The 17,185-nt window shown below is 42.8% G+C and overlaps 1 protein-coding gene across 4 annotated transcripts in view; it reads right to left on the bottom strand.

Moving 5' to 3' along the window:
* The window catches only part of CDK14 (cyclin dependent kinase 14), a 311,217-nt gene extending 294,719 nt beyond the window's left edge, over positions 1-16,498 (bottom strand). For all 4 annotated transcript variants that reach the window (XR_006181895.1, XM_042888949.1, XM_042888948.1 and 1 more), the window contains exons 1-2: positions 16,359-16,498; positions 10,966-10,997 (exon numbers count right to left, since the gene is read on the bottom strand). Coding sequence is in view for 3 of the 4 variants with exons in the window: in XM_042888949.1 (XP_042744883.1) it covers positions 10,966-10,997; positions 16,359-16,449 (123 nt within the window). In the remaining variant the exon portion in view is untranslated. The remainder of the gene's footprint in view (positions 1-10,965; positions 10,998-16,358) is intronic.
* Positions 16,499-17,185: the final 687 nt, after the last annotated feature.

The raw sequence follows: 17,185 nt of genomic DNA on the forward strand, positions 1-17,185 counted from the left end.
CCTCTTGCTTGTGAAAGTAACCAGCTGAAGAAAGCAGAGATGAGAAGCTTAAGCGCAGATACTACACATATTAATAAAAAATTCCTCATTGAAATAGGAGAGGTAAAATTACGCAAGCGGAAAAAACCTGAACCAGCAATAAGCTCTTCATTGCTCTCCTAGAGTATCAAGTGCTAGGGGCTTAGGGAGGGAAAGAAACAGAAGGATTTTTCCAGAGGTGTCATAAGCAGATGAGTGATGGATAGGAATGAGCTTCTAAAGCTTTTTATTACAAACACTTCTAGAGAATCTTCACATCTGGATTTCTTTTAACCTTTCATAAACAAGTGCTTTGAAACAGTACCTCTGGCATTCTTCATAGAACTTGGACCACAAATATTTGCAATGCAGTGTATGGAATTACATCCAAAGGAAATTACCTCGCCTTGCAAAAACATTTGAAATATTATCGGTACTCATAGATGACAAAACTAAAAGTCACTTGCTTAAAACACGAAGTGATACAAAAATCTCCAGATGGATTGCAGAAAGAAAGAAGCCTGCAATAAATTACATGAATTGTGCAATGGTTGAGATTGGAAGGGGCAACTGGATTGCCTCCCCATCTTCTCCACCAGAACCCTCATAATAAAAACATTTCCTGATGTTCAGAGAGGACATCCTGTGTTGCAGTCTGTGTCCATTGCCTTTTGTCCTGGCACTGGGAACCCCTAAGAGCCCCACTGCCTTTGCATCCTCTACTCAGGTATTTTTAGACAGTCTTCTCCACAAGCGATTCCACCTCTTTCAGTATTCCCTTGTAGGAGAGCAGCTTCACTCCCTTGATTATCTTCACAAGCCATTGCTGGACTCTGCCCAGCATGTCCAGGTCTCTCTTGCACTTGCAGTCTAGAACTGGACCCGGCAACTCCAGCTGTGGCCTCATCAGTACTGAATAGAGGGGAACAGTCACTTCCCTCAACCTCTTCGCAACTGATGCAGTCCAGGACACCATTAGACATCTTTGCAGCAAAGGCACACGGATGGCTTACATTCATCTTGATGACCACCAGACCCCTGACATTTTTTTCTGCAAAACTGCTCTGAAACATAATTTTTAGGAAACTATGTCACCTGGCTGTAGAGACAGAGTCTCCTCATTTCCGCAGTCTGAATTCCATCTTGTACACAGTTAAGGCATACAGTAGTTGCCTGCATGATTTGTCATTGATTTACTGTCCCTCAGAGAGGCTCACAGCATTACTGACAGACCGTGAGCACAAGCTGTATGACCAATAATGTGGTTAGACAGCAGAGGTGGACTTACAGTAGTTCTGTCTAACTCATGCCTGCATCACCGATTTACTATCCATGTTTTAAATTTTGAAGAAAAGTTAAGAAGCACAGAGCACAATTATTAGTTTCCCACTATATAGCTCCTATTCCATCTGCGTTCTTTGGAAAAAGAAAAAAAATCAATTTTTTGCCTGCCTCTCTCCCTCTCTCCCTCGCCCCCCAAGAGGCCTCCCCTCTCTCCATATATATTTAGTTATTTTTACAAGCAGTAGAAACAGAGCAAGGAAGATGGTCATGGCATTTTTCAAAAAGTGTAATAATAAACTGGATTCAGATATTTCCATGATGAAGATCCTCTCACAGCAGAACATCTACTCCAAAGTCTGACATCACTACTGAACCCTGTCAGAGTCTTGGAATCACCTCTTGGACTCACCAGCTCATCAGCGAGAATTAAACTCCTGTGCTCTACTAGGTTCCATAAGCATACATTCAAGTAGGTGTTCTATTTGAAGTTTGACTGGTGACTTCAAAATGAAGCATCACCTCAACTGTAAAAATCCAGATTGTTCCTACCACACTTCGGAAAGAATGAAGTAATTAGTGCTGACACTACACCGACTGGAGTATCTCAATTAGAACTTTGCTGACATTAACACAGAACATTAAGAGTCCCATTTTCCTTGGTAGTATTATTTCTAATAATTTCTACCAATACATTCTGGAGCCTTTTCTCATAAGAATAACTTAGATTTTTACTTTTGAAACCAGATTTTGCTGAATATCATCACTTTGGTTTCAAAATATGAGCTTTAACATTGTCTTACATCCAACCGTAATGCATCATTAAGGATTCTCTCCACACCCTGAAAACAACCGTTTGAGCTATAAAAAAAAAAAAAAAAAGTAGTCTAACCCATAGCTGCTAACGTCAAATTTCAATTTTTTTTTTTTATTTTTTTTATTTTTTACAGATTTGAACAGGAAGTCTTGAAGTGTTACAGCATGCCTTTTTAAGGGCAAGCAAATTGAGCACAGCTCTTCATCTTCTCTGAACTTCTGTCCTGACTTGACAACGGCCAGGCATTTAACTGAGCCATACTGCTAACACATAAGTAAATATGGCATCCCAAGTATTTCTCCAGATGTTCTTCTCTGGTTTCCAGAATTCTGTGCATCCCCAAGGTCAGCAGGGGAAGCCTGTAACATCCTGTTTCTAGATGGTATTTTCTTTACAAAAAAAAAAAAATATATATGTATGAAATATATATTATGAAATATATATATATATTTGGATATATGTATGTCCAAATATATGTGTATTTTATATACACACACACTCCAAATAAGGCAAACTTACAGTCATGAGAAATTTTGCATATTTAGAAGCTAAGAATAATAACAAATCCAATGAATGGAATTGGCATCATACTTTGCATGGGTAAGCTAAACAACTTTTTTCTGAGCAAGTGTAAATTATTATTCTAACAGTAAAACTGCATCAGTACCTGCATTAGCAAAGCAGAGCATGTTACAGATAATTTAATAAATCTGCCTGGAGAGCCAAGACACACAAGGAAGCCACCGACCTGCACTTTGCACCACACTTGGCACTGCATCACAGGTAATGCAGCAGTGGGCAGCCTGTGGGTGCTCCCTACCGTCCTTGCCTGCCACCTCTGAAACGTGGAACTAACCTCTGACTAAGCTCCTGGGCTCCCTGAAGCTGCCCTTCAACTAGCAAGCACTTCAGTAGTATCTCACGTTTGTAGTAAGACTTAACCAACAGCCACCACCTTTGGACTACGATGCACCTTTGGTCACTGTATTGAGTAGAAGGAAGCAAAACGAAACCAGACTGGAAAATACAAGTGCTTCAACACCTGCTTCTAGTTCTCAGTTCTGAAAAAGGTGAACATGTAAATCATGTGGAAGAACTTAATTCAGATCAAGTAACTAGCTCAGGAGAACCTGTTAACTAAAGTTGTTGATATGACCATTATATGCTCTGTCAGTGGTCTTGACACCATCATTTTGTCACTAAGTTTTCAGCAGCTTTCAATCTCAATTTTGGTTATTAAATTACTATCAATATTTCATATTTAAAATACTATAGTATTCACATTTGAATTATGAAACTTGGTATGAGTACTGCCATACCTACATTTAGTACTGTATCCAGGTATGGCAGTACTAGCAGGACTGCAACTCAACTGGCTCTAAAGTACATAGCTTTGCTGCAAGGGAAAAGGGGTAAACAAATATATTAATATAAAAAGAAGAAAGGCAATAACAATTTCCTTAAGCCTCATCAATGATATTATGTTGTGCAAATCAACCTATTTTGCTTAAATAAACTTGTCTTAACCTGAGATTTCCCTTTCTTCTCACTTCTGTATACACAAGCAGGGGATGTCAGTTGACTCAGAATCTTCATTACTATGAATGAAATCCTGCAAATTGTCATCAGTGATACTATAACACAGCAGATGAGGTATCATGCATACCAAATTTCTCAGGAAAGAGAAGAAAATTAGTCACAAGCCATTTATTTTCATTTAGTTTCATTCTTTCATGAGAAGAGCATTTAATTATAGTCATACATATGCTAGTATTGAAGAAGAAATAATTTAAAGAACACCATAAAGTACAAGAAAGGTAGAACAGAGAACTATCAAAGATGAATCAAAGATGACACTCAACTATTTCTTGTCTTGCAAGTAGGACACCACCCAGCGAGGTCAAGAACAAGAAGTTACTGATCCCATAGGTAACATACTCTGTTTCATTACTCTGCTTTATTTAGTCTACCATTAAATTACTATATCCTGGGTATCCAAAGAAAATAAAAGGATTTACACAGAAGTGCACTTCATCAAAATATGAATAGTTTATTATCTGACTCCATGTCTCTGGAATGCATATATCCTCTTATCTGACCAACAGAAACATCCCACACACAAACACATGTCCAACTGACAGAAGTAGACCTAGAAATTCATTCCATTTTGCAGTGCCTCTCTGATGTTTAAAACATCTCCCTGATGGCCAGAACAGAGGTTAAAACTTTTATATGGCAGTGTTTTGGCCAGATCCTCACAAATTGCTAAGCACGGCACACATCAAGTTCTGCTTTTTTGCTTCATCCTTTTTCAAAGAAAAACTAAACAAAAGTCACACGCATTAACTAGTGACACAAACCTGTCTGCTATCTCATATCCATAGGAGAAGGAAAGGCAGAGGAGTACAAGCAGTTTCACAGTTGCCTAAGCTATTTTTCTTTCAAAATGAAACTAGGCACTTTCTGAAAAGTATGGATGTACTGTCAGCAAACACACCAGGCAGAAGAATGCACAGCTTAACACCACAAGTATATGGGGCCAATAGCAAAACCGTAGTCATTCAACAGATTTAGGAATACTTCCAGACAAACATTCTTCCCTTAGCACAACAAATTTTGGTCTTGGTGAAATCTAGGTTATTCTATATCTTGGTAAAATCTAGGCAGCCACCCTCCAGCCAGTTTTGCTTGGATGCTTTTACACCAGCTGCTGAATGTTTATCAGCTTGCACTGCTATCACTTAGACCTGCTTCTGAGGCATCTCTTTTCTTCCAGAGCCCTCCATTCTTCCACATGCAACACAGAACAAGGAAGTGACAGGAATCCCTAGCAGCCATATCAAACATGGAACAGTGGTAGTTCTCCAAGAAATTAAGTGAGGCTGTCCAAAGGTTGCTGCCTGTCTTTTTGAAGCCATGAGAAGTTTCACAGAGACATTTTTACAGCTGCCAGAAAGGACATCTTTCACACAGCTGATCAAACAAAAAACAATGCACTGCAGCAGAGAGGCTGCGTTTGGTCCCTTCCATCCATTCTCTTCACTCTCAGACTCACATGCAGCACATTTATTAATAACTTTATAAGTCCTCATCAAGAGGAAAAGATGATTCCCATTAAGTAGCTATGTACACCTTTGTAAGAGCAAAGGCATTTGCACTGTCCTACAAGCCCACACACAGCTGCGTCACATAACACTTCCAAGACCTACTGACACAATCCAGATTCATACTTAGTTAGAATGGTCTTAAGACCCAGCACATGACTACCACAATCAGTAAGTGCACAGGGCAGTCTGGTGTCTCAGCTGTCTGCTACAGAAGCACTGGACCAAGAACAGAGCCTCAACAGTGTAAGGAAACACTGGGGGAAGAAAGGTTTGAGTCAAGAGAGGCAGGAACACAAACCCAACTAAGTCACCTCCCAAGAAGCCTCCTTTGCAATAGAAATGCCCAGGAGAAAATACCATCCCCGCCTATTCCCTCTGTCGAAGGTGGCAGACTTGAAAAATCTCTATCTAACACATAAAGACCTTGTTGTGAAGCCAAGGATGACATAAGTGAAGACAGGCCGCCCACAGGAAGCATCAGGTTACACTGTTGAGCTTTTACATCCCTTTTTCACCAAAAAAAATTTTGTCTGTCTTATGTCCCCAGTGACAATTCAGTAACAGCAACTTCCAGTACTGATTTTGTTACCTTCTGCCTGGAACTATGTTTCCTCTCACTTGCTTGGTGACATGTCTGAACAGACCAATCTCACAGGATGCTTAAGGCACCTCTGTACGTGACTGGAAAACTATCATAAATCACCAGATGAAGATAACGCTCTTTAGCATTATTAAACAGATCTGACACCTATACTTCATTTGTTTTCCAGATTTTTTTCTTCCCCAGCACTTATTCCTAAATCTCTCTCCCATTAGCTTTCAGATTCACATTATAACAGTTATCCACCATTACCCACTCGCCTAGCACTAAGCAGATGAGAGGTACAAAGTCATCATACAGCCCAAGTCCCACCCAAGTTCTCAGGGCAGATAATCCCTCCCTCCACTCTCCCCACAGGCTTTCAGACTATTGTTACAGCGCTTATCTTAACCACTTCTTTGGAAAGTCTCCACCACACAGAACATTGCAATAGTCACCAGTCTACTGCATCGTAAGCCCAGTCATCAAGAAGCAGACAACCAGGCCACATCTTGCGATGATTTTGCAATACCTTGACCAGTAAAGAATCATCCTATCAAAGAAAGAGGGTTAACAATCAGGATACCCTTTTATCACAGGCTCTCCCCTCAATCTGTCACACACCAGTATCACACTTATAAGTCTTCTGGCTATGAAACAATGATTAGACCAAGATACCGCTAAAGTAACATTACATCTGAAGAGGGATAATTTTCTTTCTCCTTCACCTCCTGTTGAAGGTTCCCATAATCCAGATCCTCTTCTATAGGAAGAAAAGGCTAAGATTTAATGTCATATCCATACTTTTCTATATGTGTTGCTCCCTCAAGTTACTACTTAATATAAAAAAAAAATTTGAGGGAAAAATGCAAAATTATTACTTATATTATGTGCTTCCTGTATTACAGCATTAAAAATCCTCTTGTATATTTGTTGGAGGGCTCTGTTTCATTTCCTGTAATAACCTTTCTTTCAGCTCCCTGAATTTAAAACTCTCTGGTTCAGACATAGGATCCTTTAAACCAACCACTTAATGCAACACCCCACAAGAGTATCCTTTTTGGTCGTGCTTCAATGCAGGATTGCAAGAGCAAGCATATTACAGAACCAAGAAGTAACTTGGCAGAACTCCCTTCACTTTCACACACTTCTATTTCAAACACAGAGAAGATGTTCCATGAATGACATAATTAAATAAACGAATTTTGGCATCCTCACTGCTGGACACTCTACGTACAGTAAGGAATAGATGAATATTAAGGATTTTGCTGAGGTCAGAATACTCATAAGCCTTCCACACAGATTCACAATATTCACAAGACCTCGCATTCCAGCTTTTCAGTCAGAGCAGATTTTGTCTCTGTCCTTCAGCCAGCTCACAGGCTCTCCCATCGAGCTTCTAGGAGTCCCAGCAGTGGCCAACTTTGAAATTACTGGATGAAGTCAGAAAGAATTATGTATGCAGCAGGCACAATCACATTTCATAATTTCCTAGGAAAGGTGGCTTTAAAAAAAATACACTAAAAAAAAAAAAAACCAGCCCTATGGATACTTCTCTGAGGTGCTTTTGAAGCTAATAAAATTAACAAGGAAAAAGAAAAATAACAGCAGTACAGCTCTGCACACAACTAGCAGTAGTTGTATAAATTAATCAGAGACTGAAGATTATTTTGCTTTGATTTCATTATGACGTTGATATTAATTCATCTAGCATGTATGACTTATGACAAAAGGCCTTAAATTATGATTTAGGTGCTCAGAGAAGCCACTAACAACAGGACAAGAACCAACAGCTCAAGATTAATAATAATTCAGAAATAAATTACAAGGGCAAGCAGCTAAGCAAAGGAACAGGTTACCAGCATTGCGATGCAATTAGTCACAATATCAACAGTGGGTGTCTCTCCAACAAATATGCTGCAATTTAGCTATACATGGTCAGCTATGATCACATTCAAGCAAGAAAGAAAAAAATTACACCGTTACAAGACACAATGGCCGAATTCTTCACTTCTTGCTACTCTGAAAGTTGACAAACATCAAAACAATCCTGCATAGTTGAAATTACTTTTAATGTGGACAGAGAAAGACACTAATGGAATGCCAAAAAAGAAAGTGCTCACTCAAAAGCCAAACTTCTGCTTATAGACAGCTCTTTGCATGTAGCACTACTCCTCAGAAGTGTTTATCTTACATCTTGTAAAATCTACATCTATCCAGAGTAGATAATAAGGTAACACATTACAGATAATCCTTTTTCAGTGCTTTGCCCAAAACAATGAAACAGATACTTCCCAGGCAAAACTTACACTCAGAAAGAAAGGGTTGCCTGGGTTTGGGTTAGGCTGTTTCCAGAGGTAGAGCAACTCTTATCTATGGCTTGCTTTCTTCAGAGAGCAGGTAATATTTCAGGGCACAAAAAGAAGATGGAAAACTCTGCCTTACTCTCTCCCACTCAGCTAAAGTAACCCTGAAAACAGGCAAAAACATCCTGCGCTCCCTACTCCCACATTATAATAATTCATTTTGAAAGAAACTGATCCAGAAACAACTGAAAACTAGGAGAATTTCCCACTGATTTCAGTAGGTACCGGGTCAGGACAACATTCCCATGGGGTGACTAGTAAACATCAATCTGATAGAAAGGAAAAAGACAAAGTTTAAAGACAGCATAGAAAGTGGTCTACTCATTTATACACAGGAGCTTCTGGAAGATGCCACAGTCAGTACTGCAGAATTCCCTGAAACACTTCTGGAACAACTAAAATTGTTTTCTGATGTGCATCTTACAGGCTTGGCTGTTCACGATCCTGTTGGTCCTCATTCACTAGACAGATTAATTTCATAACCTATAAGAAAGCAATTATGGGATACACTTGCCTGCCATCTTTGATATCTTAATTCTTAGTAGCTTCTCTCCAAAACAAAGACTTCCTGCAGTGTTGCAGGTTTCTGAGCTACAATACGCAAGTGTTATGTAGGTAGAAAAAGACCCACGAAGCAGCTCATTTTTTCCTTTTTATTTCCCTAAGGATAAACAACTAAATGCTTGATGTAACACCCAAATTAGGCAGAATTATCTGACAACTGCCTTAGCTGCAAAGGCAGTCCTTGCAGCCTCAGGTAGGTCTTCCATTTATATGTCATTTTCCCTCTCCCTTTGGAGATTTCAGGCCCTGCTGGACTGCTTTTGCTTCTGGTGCTTTGGTCACAATTTTTAAAGGTCTAAAATCATGACTTCCCTTTCACCATAGAGCCCTCCCTCGAGTTCCTTGTCCCATCACTACAATCAGGTACACTATTGTTACTTGAGATCATTTTATTTTCTGATCTGAAGGATGTTTGATACAAAGGGAATTAAGTGCTACTACCTGGTACTTCCCGTTCCTTGATTCACACTTCAGGCTAGATGACTTCCAAGAACTTCTGCATTGAGATTGCCGAGATTAATGAGGACAACATAAAATATGAATCCTGTCTTCTTTTCAATAAGTGTCACTAAAACAATGTAACTGCTTGATACCTATGTCACATCAAACTCCTTATTTACAGGTGACAAAAATCATTTTGTGCGCTTTTCCCACTAGCATTCCTTTGCAATCACTGCAGTATGTCAAACAAATATGTCCAACTCCATTAAAAACATATTTGAATCTTTTTTCTGCACATATTCCCAAATTTATGTAGAAGATCTGTTTGAGTTGTCACTTATTCAAACAGAAAACCAAGTTTAAAGAAAATGCTCACGAGCTGTAGACAGACAATCCTGTGAAAGGGGAGAGGACAGGAAAATTGGCATCTTTGTAATGCAGCCTTTTTTTAAAAAAAAAAAAAAAAAAAAAAACTTTTAACAGATCCTTTCAAATTCTGTATCAGATGAAATACTTAACGGATAAATATAACAAAGTTAAACCACTGAAGCCTTCAGAGTAAAGAAAGTATTGAATAAAAACAGACAAGATTTGTATAAGGATTCAGAGTCTACCAGCCACTTATCAAAACAGCCATAACTTTAAGAAGGAATCAAACTCTAAACAGTGCTGCAGGGGAACCACAATAGTCAGGACCTCTGCATAGTCCAACAAGGGTTTCTGAAGGCAAAATCTGACTCCAGAATATTTGTTCTAGATCTGAAAGGGGCTGAGCAGAATTTGAACTCTGCAAAATGTCAGAAAAGAATAAAACATTTGTATTGCTATTAGTGAATTTCAGTAGAGGGGTCACAAATTTGCTGTGATCTGTTTAGAAAGAAACAAAGTCTGATTTGATCCAGCATCAAGGACATTACATCATCATGTATTTCAGAATCTGGCATTAGACACCAACTATTTCACTACAATCAGCCAAGATTTAAGATCATTGCATGCAGAACTGTAATATCAACAGATGAAAATATTACTGTTTGTTTCCAGCCATAGTGACGGAGAGAAGTACAAGGCAAGCACTGTCTACCAACTGACAACTTATCACACCGTGATCTACACCCGTTCCTGAGTAAACTTGTGCTGCAGAACAACACTCACCAACCCAGACCTTCCAAGACCCATCATAAATAAAAGCAAGCATAAACTGTGAGCAGCATACTTTACAACTTAACAAATACATGCATCATATTACAGATAGGACAAGCCCCAAACATATCTTCCGTGAATAATCAAGTACCAGTCTTACCATTCCAGCTAGCTGTTGGGTTTGTGGGTTTATTGTTTTTGCCTCATTTCAGAGGCAGCATCTACCTCAGTTGAGGCACTCAGCACAAAGACAATAAAATGCAGAAGCACTTAACACAGTGTTCTCTGAGGAATAATATTACGATATTGTCTACGTACCTACAGTTATGACAACTACTGTAGGTAAAGTTCTATGAAGTATTTTATCCACATACACCTTTTCTCTGCATGTACCCGTTCTACAAGAGCACGCTTCACACAACATTCAGTTTCACTATATTCAAAAAAAAAAAAAAAAAAAAAAAAAGCATTCCATTCAGAGCCTTGAACCAACCAATTCATCTGGTAGTTATTTGCAAAATGAACACATGCTCAAGCAGTGTGCATGCATTAACACATATGCATGTAGTAACACTATTGTCTGTGGGTCTCCAAGCACAAGTGAGAAATACTAAGCATATCTGGACTATGTGAAGTAGATATTTAACCTACCTCATCAAAGCTGCTGTCTTCTTTCTTCAAGGCTTTAAAATAAAAGGAAAAAATAAACAGTTATCTGTGCTGCATTTCAATGAGAACAAAGTAACTAACTCCAGGAAAGAGAAAAACAGAGCAACTCTTTCCTGTTATAATAGAAAAGAACATGCTGGCATGAATAACAATTTTACACTCAAAATATGAAACTAAATGGTATGTAGGACTGCACAGCATGTTTCCAAGAAACCACATTTACATATTTATGAAATATATTATCTTTCCAGGTAAAGGAAAATAAAAGTCCACACATTTCTTTTAATTCTTAGTGAGCATGAAAATACCTTCCTGAGAGCCTGACAACTTCATACATCAAAAGCACTATGAACCAGCCACATATTCTTTGCTAAGGATACATCTTTGCACTATAGTATGATGTTGTAGCAGGCCTTCCCCCCTCCCCTCCAATATTAATTTCATTACAGCAGATGAGATTTTTTTCTTATCCTATCAACTAGCACACAACCAACAAAAAAAGGAAGTATGAAAACAGTTCCAAACACACGTGAACAGCTGCAGCAAGAAAGACACAAGTAGCTCTAAAGCTGTAGCAAGCACTGTCCTTATGACTTTGATCCTTCAGCATACTGGGTGTCTTTACTTCAGTGCCCAGCAACATTGAGAATCTAGACTGGGTAGTTTCCACTTCTACATGCTCCTTCTCCCTTCAGAATCCCTTCCAAACCCTGTGTTCAGGGATTGGAGGTTTCCCTGGAGGTGCTCAACGTGAGCCAGGCCCTGGGCAGCCTGATCTGCTGAGGGTGGCCCTGCCCACAGCACAGAGTGGGGCTGAGCAGGCTTCAACATCTTTTCTAGCCCAAGCCATCCTGTGTTCTATGAAACAGAAAGAATAACAGTAAAAAACAAAACTCCGACCGCCACAGCTGTAACACAGAGTAACTGAGGCAGGGGAACGCTGCACTGCCAAAGGACAGTGCTGCAGCTCTGCAACCCTGCCAAGGGCTGTGAGCTACACACCACAGCTCTCCTTCTGCAGGAAAGCACACATGTTCCAGCCTTTGTTTGCTCTCATACTGGCATTTCTTCAGGACACAAAAAAGTGACTTCGCTCAGATTGCTGGAGATTACTTATCTAGATTTCATGCTCGAGAGAGAGAGAGAAAAAAAGAGAGACTTTGCTGAGAAGTTTGGGCAGGCAGACTGCACATTTTTACCATGAAATGGATTTTTATGGTTGTGAATGCCTGACAAGGCATTTTCAGGCTGCCAATCCCATGCCCTCAAAAGTTATGAGGCAGGACATTAAAAAAAAAAAAAAAAGACTTGTGGAACCATTTCTAAGAACACATTTTTAATTCTTTTAATTTACCTCTCAGGTAATGACAACACACAGGCTATAAATACGGTCTATGACACCCCTGGGTCACGCTGACAAGCTGTTGTTCTGCACCAAAACTCACAGCTCTCGTAAGACCAAAACATTTCAGGAATAACCAAACAACAGATAACAACAAAATTCTCAGCAGAACAAGAAATGGGAATCTGTGCACATTTCTGGCTTGTCTTTACTTCTACTCTCCTCTTTAAAATAATAATAATAATAATAATAATAAACTGTTTACAAATGCACTTCTCATTACCTCAGGTATGCAAGCTATGCGGGCGTACAAGAGAGGAGATAGTGGAGATAACCTTTGTGTCAGTGAAGAGCGGGTAGCGCAGCACAGCGCGGGGGGGCTGGGGGCTGCCAGGGACAGCTTTCGTGCCCTTTAAGCAACTGCAGCAGGGCTTCTTGCCTGCTGTACCCTTCCCAGCCAGGTGCTGGGCTTGGACTACACAGATTGCATAAGGAAAAAAAGTTAAATGGCATGAGCTGAAAGGAACTCAAAGTATGGTTTGGTACTATACTCACTCCAACAGACGCATAGCCGGGACTCTTTATATAACTACAAGATGATGGTAATTTTATAAAATTACTGGTAATTCATTTTAATTACATAATTATCAAAGGGTAAAACTAAGAAGCAAAGTTAATAAAGGTTTAAATGCTAAAAGAAACAGTGAATCAAGTCAGCCTCACAAAGTTGGTTAACATCCAGTATCATGTGTTTGTGTGTACGGGCAACTGTATGTATGTAAGCAAGGAAAGGATTATTTGTAAACTAATTTGGCTGTTTGTATAAGAAGGGATGCACTGCCAAGAACTTATCAATAAAAAGAATTCTGTAAATTGTTCAGATTCCAAGCAACGTGAGTTCTTCCAGATGTGCCACATTTTAGGAGGGATACTCCTTGTATCACCAGAAACCTGCTAGCTGAAGGGATGCCTTTGTTGCAAAGACAGTTCATTCTTCTGGAACTGTGAACTCATAATTCTGCAATAGAAGCCATCCTGCCAATTTCAGAATACCTGCTTCAACTTTGCACAAAAGGCCACATGCATTTCTTCCAGCAGCCCACAGTGCTGTACCACCCTTTACCAGGCCTGCAAATGGGACAAGGAGAGTGCTCAGGGTGAAGGCCAAGGCAGACAGTTTCACACATCACATTCTTCAGCTCATAAAGCTGAAAGAAACAATTCCTGTATCAGGAACTCCAACAGCTATGGGATGGATCAGCATTTTGCAGTATATATAATACAGATAAATATCAACCACCCTCTGCCAGTTTCTGGATGCAATGGCTGAAATGTATCAGATCAAAGTTAAGAAAATGGGCCAAGACTGCTCAAGGCTATAACTAGTACTGAATAATGGCTCTTTTCTGTGCCCTGGGGATGACTGAGCTGGTTTTAAGGCTAACCCCTTTCATCTGAAGATGCTGGGGGAATATCCCGAACTTCCACACCACATTTCATTGTTTTATTCTTTTGGAAAATAGTTTCAAACATTACTCAGCATACTGTTGCACACTGGGAAAGAAAAATAAAAATAAAAATCAGCATGTGGTTTCCTTGCTGATTTTCATCTTCTCAAGTAGAGAGAATCACTCAGTGGGGAGAAAGAGGTCCTGAAGGCAGTTATTGGCTATTGACTTACAAGCTCTATCAAAAATAAACTGCCAATGACAACTCTGAGCTCTTCCACCACTCTCACTGAAGAGGCTAATGGGAACACTGCTATCAAAATTAAGGGGCTCTGTAGGACTAGAAGAATCGTATTTAGCAGCTGAGACCTAGTAGCACTGAGGGATGCCCCATGCTGCCCTGCCCAGTTAAGTGAGATGCCTCTGTTGCTGCAGTGGAAGATGCCATCACTTTGCATCACCAGCACCAGTGTTCATAATGCTGCGGGGTACCTAAACCTATGAAAACATTTACAAGGAGAAGCTAAAAGACCATCACAAGCTTATAAAAAATTACAAGGGAATGGGTGACTGACAAAGCTGAAGATCAGATACAGATTCACTCAGTCACTTGCTGACCTGACCAAGGAGCGCCCGACTGCCAAAAAGAGATGTGAAAACAGCGTGACAAAAGTAAAAGCTTTCTCTACTGAGGGTTTGGTTTTCTCTCTTTAATCTCAAAACAGAAGTGGAGCACATGTTGCACCTGAGCATTTCCTGGTACGCAAACTGAGAGTTTTGAACAGAGGCTCACTTTGCTTGAGCTTATCTGCGGCTGTGGCTATCAGGGAGTGGGCTCAGTTCAAACCTCAATCTGATAAATCAGAGCTTGTGCTCACCATGCACTTATTAGCGTGATGCTCACACTACCGGAGCATCTGTGGGTGGAACAGCTTTGCTGACATAACAACAGAACAGCCCCAACAGGCAAACAGCTCTGGTACCACACAAAGAGCCCTGGTACACAGAAGGTACAACAATGTGGACACCTAAATCAGCCCAAAGCTCTCACAGAAACTGAAGTATTTCATTAGTGAAAGCAACCAAAAGAGGCAATCACCCGAGAAAGCCACTAACACATGCAAAAGTTAGCACTCAGAGAGGTCATGGTGCCAAGAAGGCATTAGTGGGACCGATGCTGCTATGATAACGCAGCACTTCCATTTAAAGTGTTGTCTTTGTTAATGACTTCCACTTGGCAAAGCCTGCCCACAGATCTGCACCAGGCTGTGTGTGTCTGTACGTACACACAAGCATGTGACAGGCCAAACACCTGGGTGGCTTTTTAAAATCAAATTGGTGAAATGCCTATAACAGATGCAAGATTGAATACAGGTGAGAGATATTCTCACATGGAAACAGAGGGACATGCAACTGTGACTTAATACCCACTTCAGAACTGAAACATTCACCTTTGAAATCCTTTTGCAAACATGAATGAGCTCTTTTCAGTCTTACCCACCTAGCAGTGGAACCGAACAGAGGAACATACCCGATGTCAGATGCTCTCCTACACTTCAAGCTAAAGGTTCACAGAATCACTACAGTTGGAAAGGCCTCTAAGATGACCCAGTCCAACCACTGACTCACCCCACAGAGCCCGCTGACTGTGTTCCTCAGTGCCACATCCACACGTTTTGTAAACACCTCCAGGGACGGCGGCCTAACCACCTCCTTGGGCAGCCCATGCCACAGCCTCACCACTACGTGGACATCACAGGTTTTCACGTGTTGTGCAATTACCTGCCAGGGCTGCGAGGGAGCACAGCTCAGATACAGCCGGAGCGGCTCTGGGAGCAGAGACGCGCCCGACGGCGCCCTGCCCTGACGGGGTGAGCGCGGGGCCAGAGCTGTGGCAGGGCCTTTCCCGCCGGTTTTGCGGCCTCCAGCTCAGCCCCGCGCCGCCGCCTCGCACCTCGCCCCGCTCCCCGGCTCTGAGCACGCCGCTGCGGGCAGCCGGCAGCAACGTCTCCAACCGGCGCTGGATGAAACCCAGCATCGCGCCCCGGGTCGGCAGGAATACGGACCCAAAGGCGACAGAACTCTTTAGCATTGTTCTCAACAAAACCCGGAGCGAAACGAGCGGTGTCAATGCCGAACGCGAAGCGACGGTACAGGGAGACGCCGTGGGTATCGCCGCCTCGGGATGCTGCGCGGCACGGCTCGGCGGCGATGACAGACCGACTTCTTTTGTCTGCCCTCCCCAGTCTCCTACCCGGCGCTATCAGCCTCAGCATCTCATGCCTCAACTTACAGGAATGCGCAGCCGGAACGAAAAATAAGCGGCCAGACCCGCAGCCACACAATAACAAATTCGCTTCTCCGCATTTTTCTCGAGGTTTCACTTTGGCAGCGCGCTGGGCGATGCCCATTCTCACTTTGCTAGACTGTCCTGGCTAACTCGATCACGGGCTGAGCGCTCACACGAGCGCACAGCAGGGAAACGCCGATCTTCCCGAGCGGTACCCGCAAGAGGCTGTTACCCGGCACCTCCGCCCTCAGCCCCGCGTTCCCCCCAGGACGCCGGGCAGCGCCGCGGGCCTCACCTATTCGGCTGAAGCTCTCCGACAAAGTTCTCCGCAACTTTTTCATCCTGCTGATCTTCTCGGCGGACTGTGAGTCTATCATGTCGCACATCGCGGGCCCCTCCGCCCCGAGGCGGGACGGCAATGCGAGCCCTGCCCGGGAGCCGCCGCCTGCAGCGGGACACCCCGGCCCTGCCCGGGGACGGTTCCCTACGGCGCGGCAGCCGCTGCGCTCCCCGCACGGCGCATAGCTCCGGCCCGACCGCTCGCCGGGCTGCCCCGGAGGAGCGAGATGGAAAGTGCAAACGGGAGCAGCGCAAGGAAAGTGCGGCCGGGGGGTGACGGATAGAAGGGAGGAGGGAAGGGGGGGGGAGGCAGGGAGGGAGCCGGCGGAGAAAGGAGGAGGAGGAGCCCCGCGCCGTGGCCGGCGTGGGAGGGAGGGAGGGAGGGAAGGAGGGAGGGAGGAGGCGACCGGCCCTGCTCGCGGAGGCTGCCGAGCCGAGCCGGGCTGCGGCCCTGGGCCGCCTACAGGGCGGTGTCCCACCACGCCCCGCCCCGCCGGGCCGCTGGGCTCTGGGACGGGCGGGGGCCGGCACGAGGTGCCCCCAGACGGAGCCGTCCTCCCCCCTCTGCCCGGAGGCTGCCCTCCCGGACGGGGCCCTTAAAGGGCGGTGTGAGATCTTTATGTTGGCGGTGCGAGGAGGTGACCCTCCTGACGGAGCTCCTGGCTTTGGGCTGATGCTCGAGTGGCTGTGGGAGAAAAGCACGTGGTATGTGGCCCTAAATGCAGCCAGGTAAGGCACCCTCAGATGTGATACTCTACGGCTTAATGAGTGCTGAGAGCTTTT

This window comes from Lagopus leucura, unplaced genomic scaffold, assembly GCF_019238085.1.
Source record: "Lagopus leucura isolate 7727_CA_CO unplaced genomic scaffold, USGS_WTPT01 Super-Scaffold_100157, whole genome shotgun sequence".
NCBI classification, from domain to species: domain Eukaryota; kingdom Metazoa; phylum Chordata; class Aves; order Galliformes; family Phasianidae; genus Lagopus; species Lagopus leucura.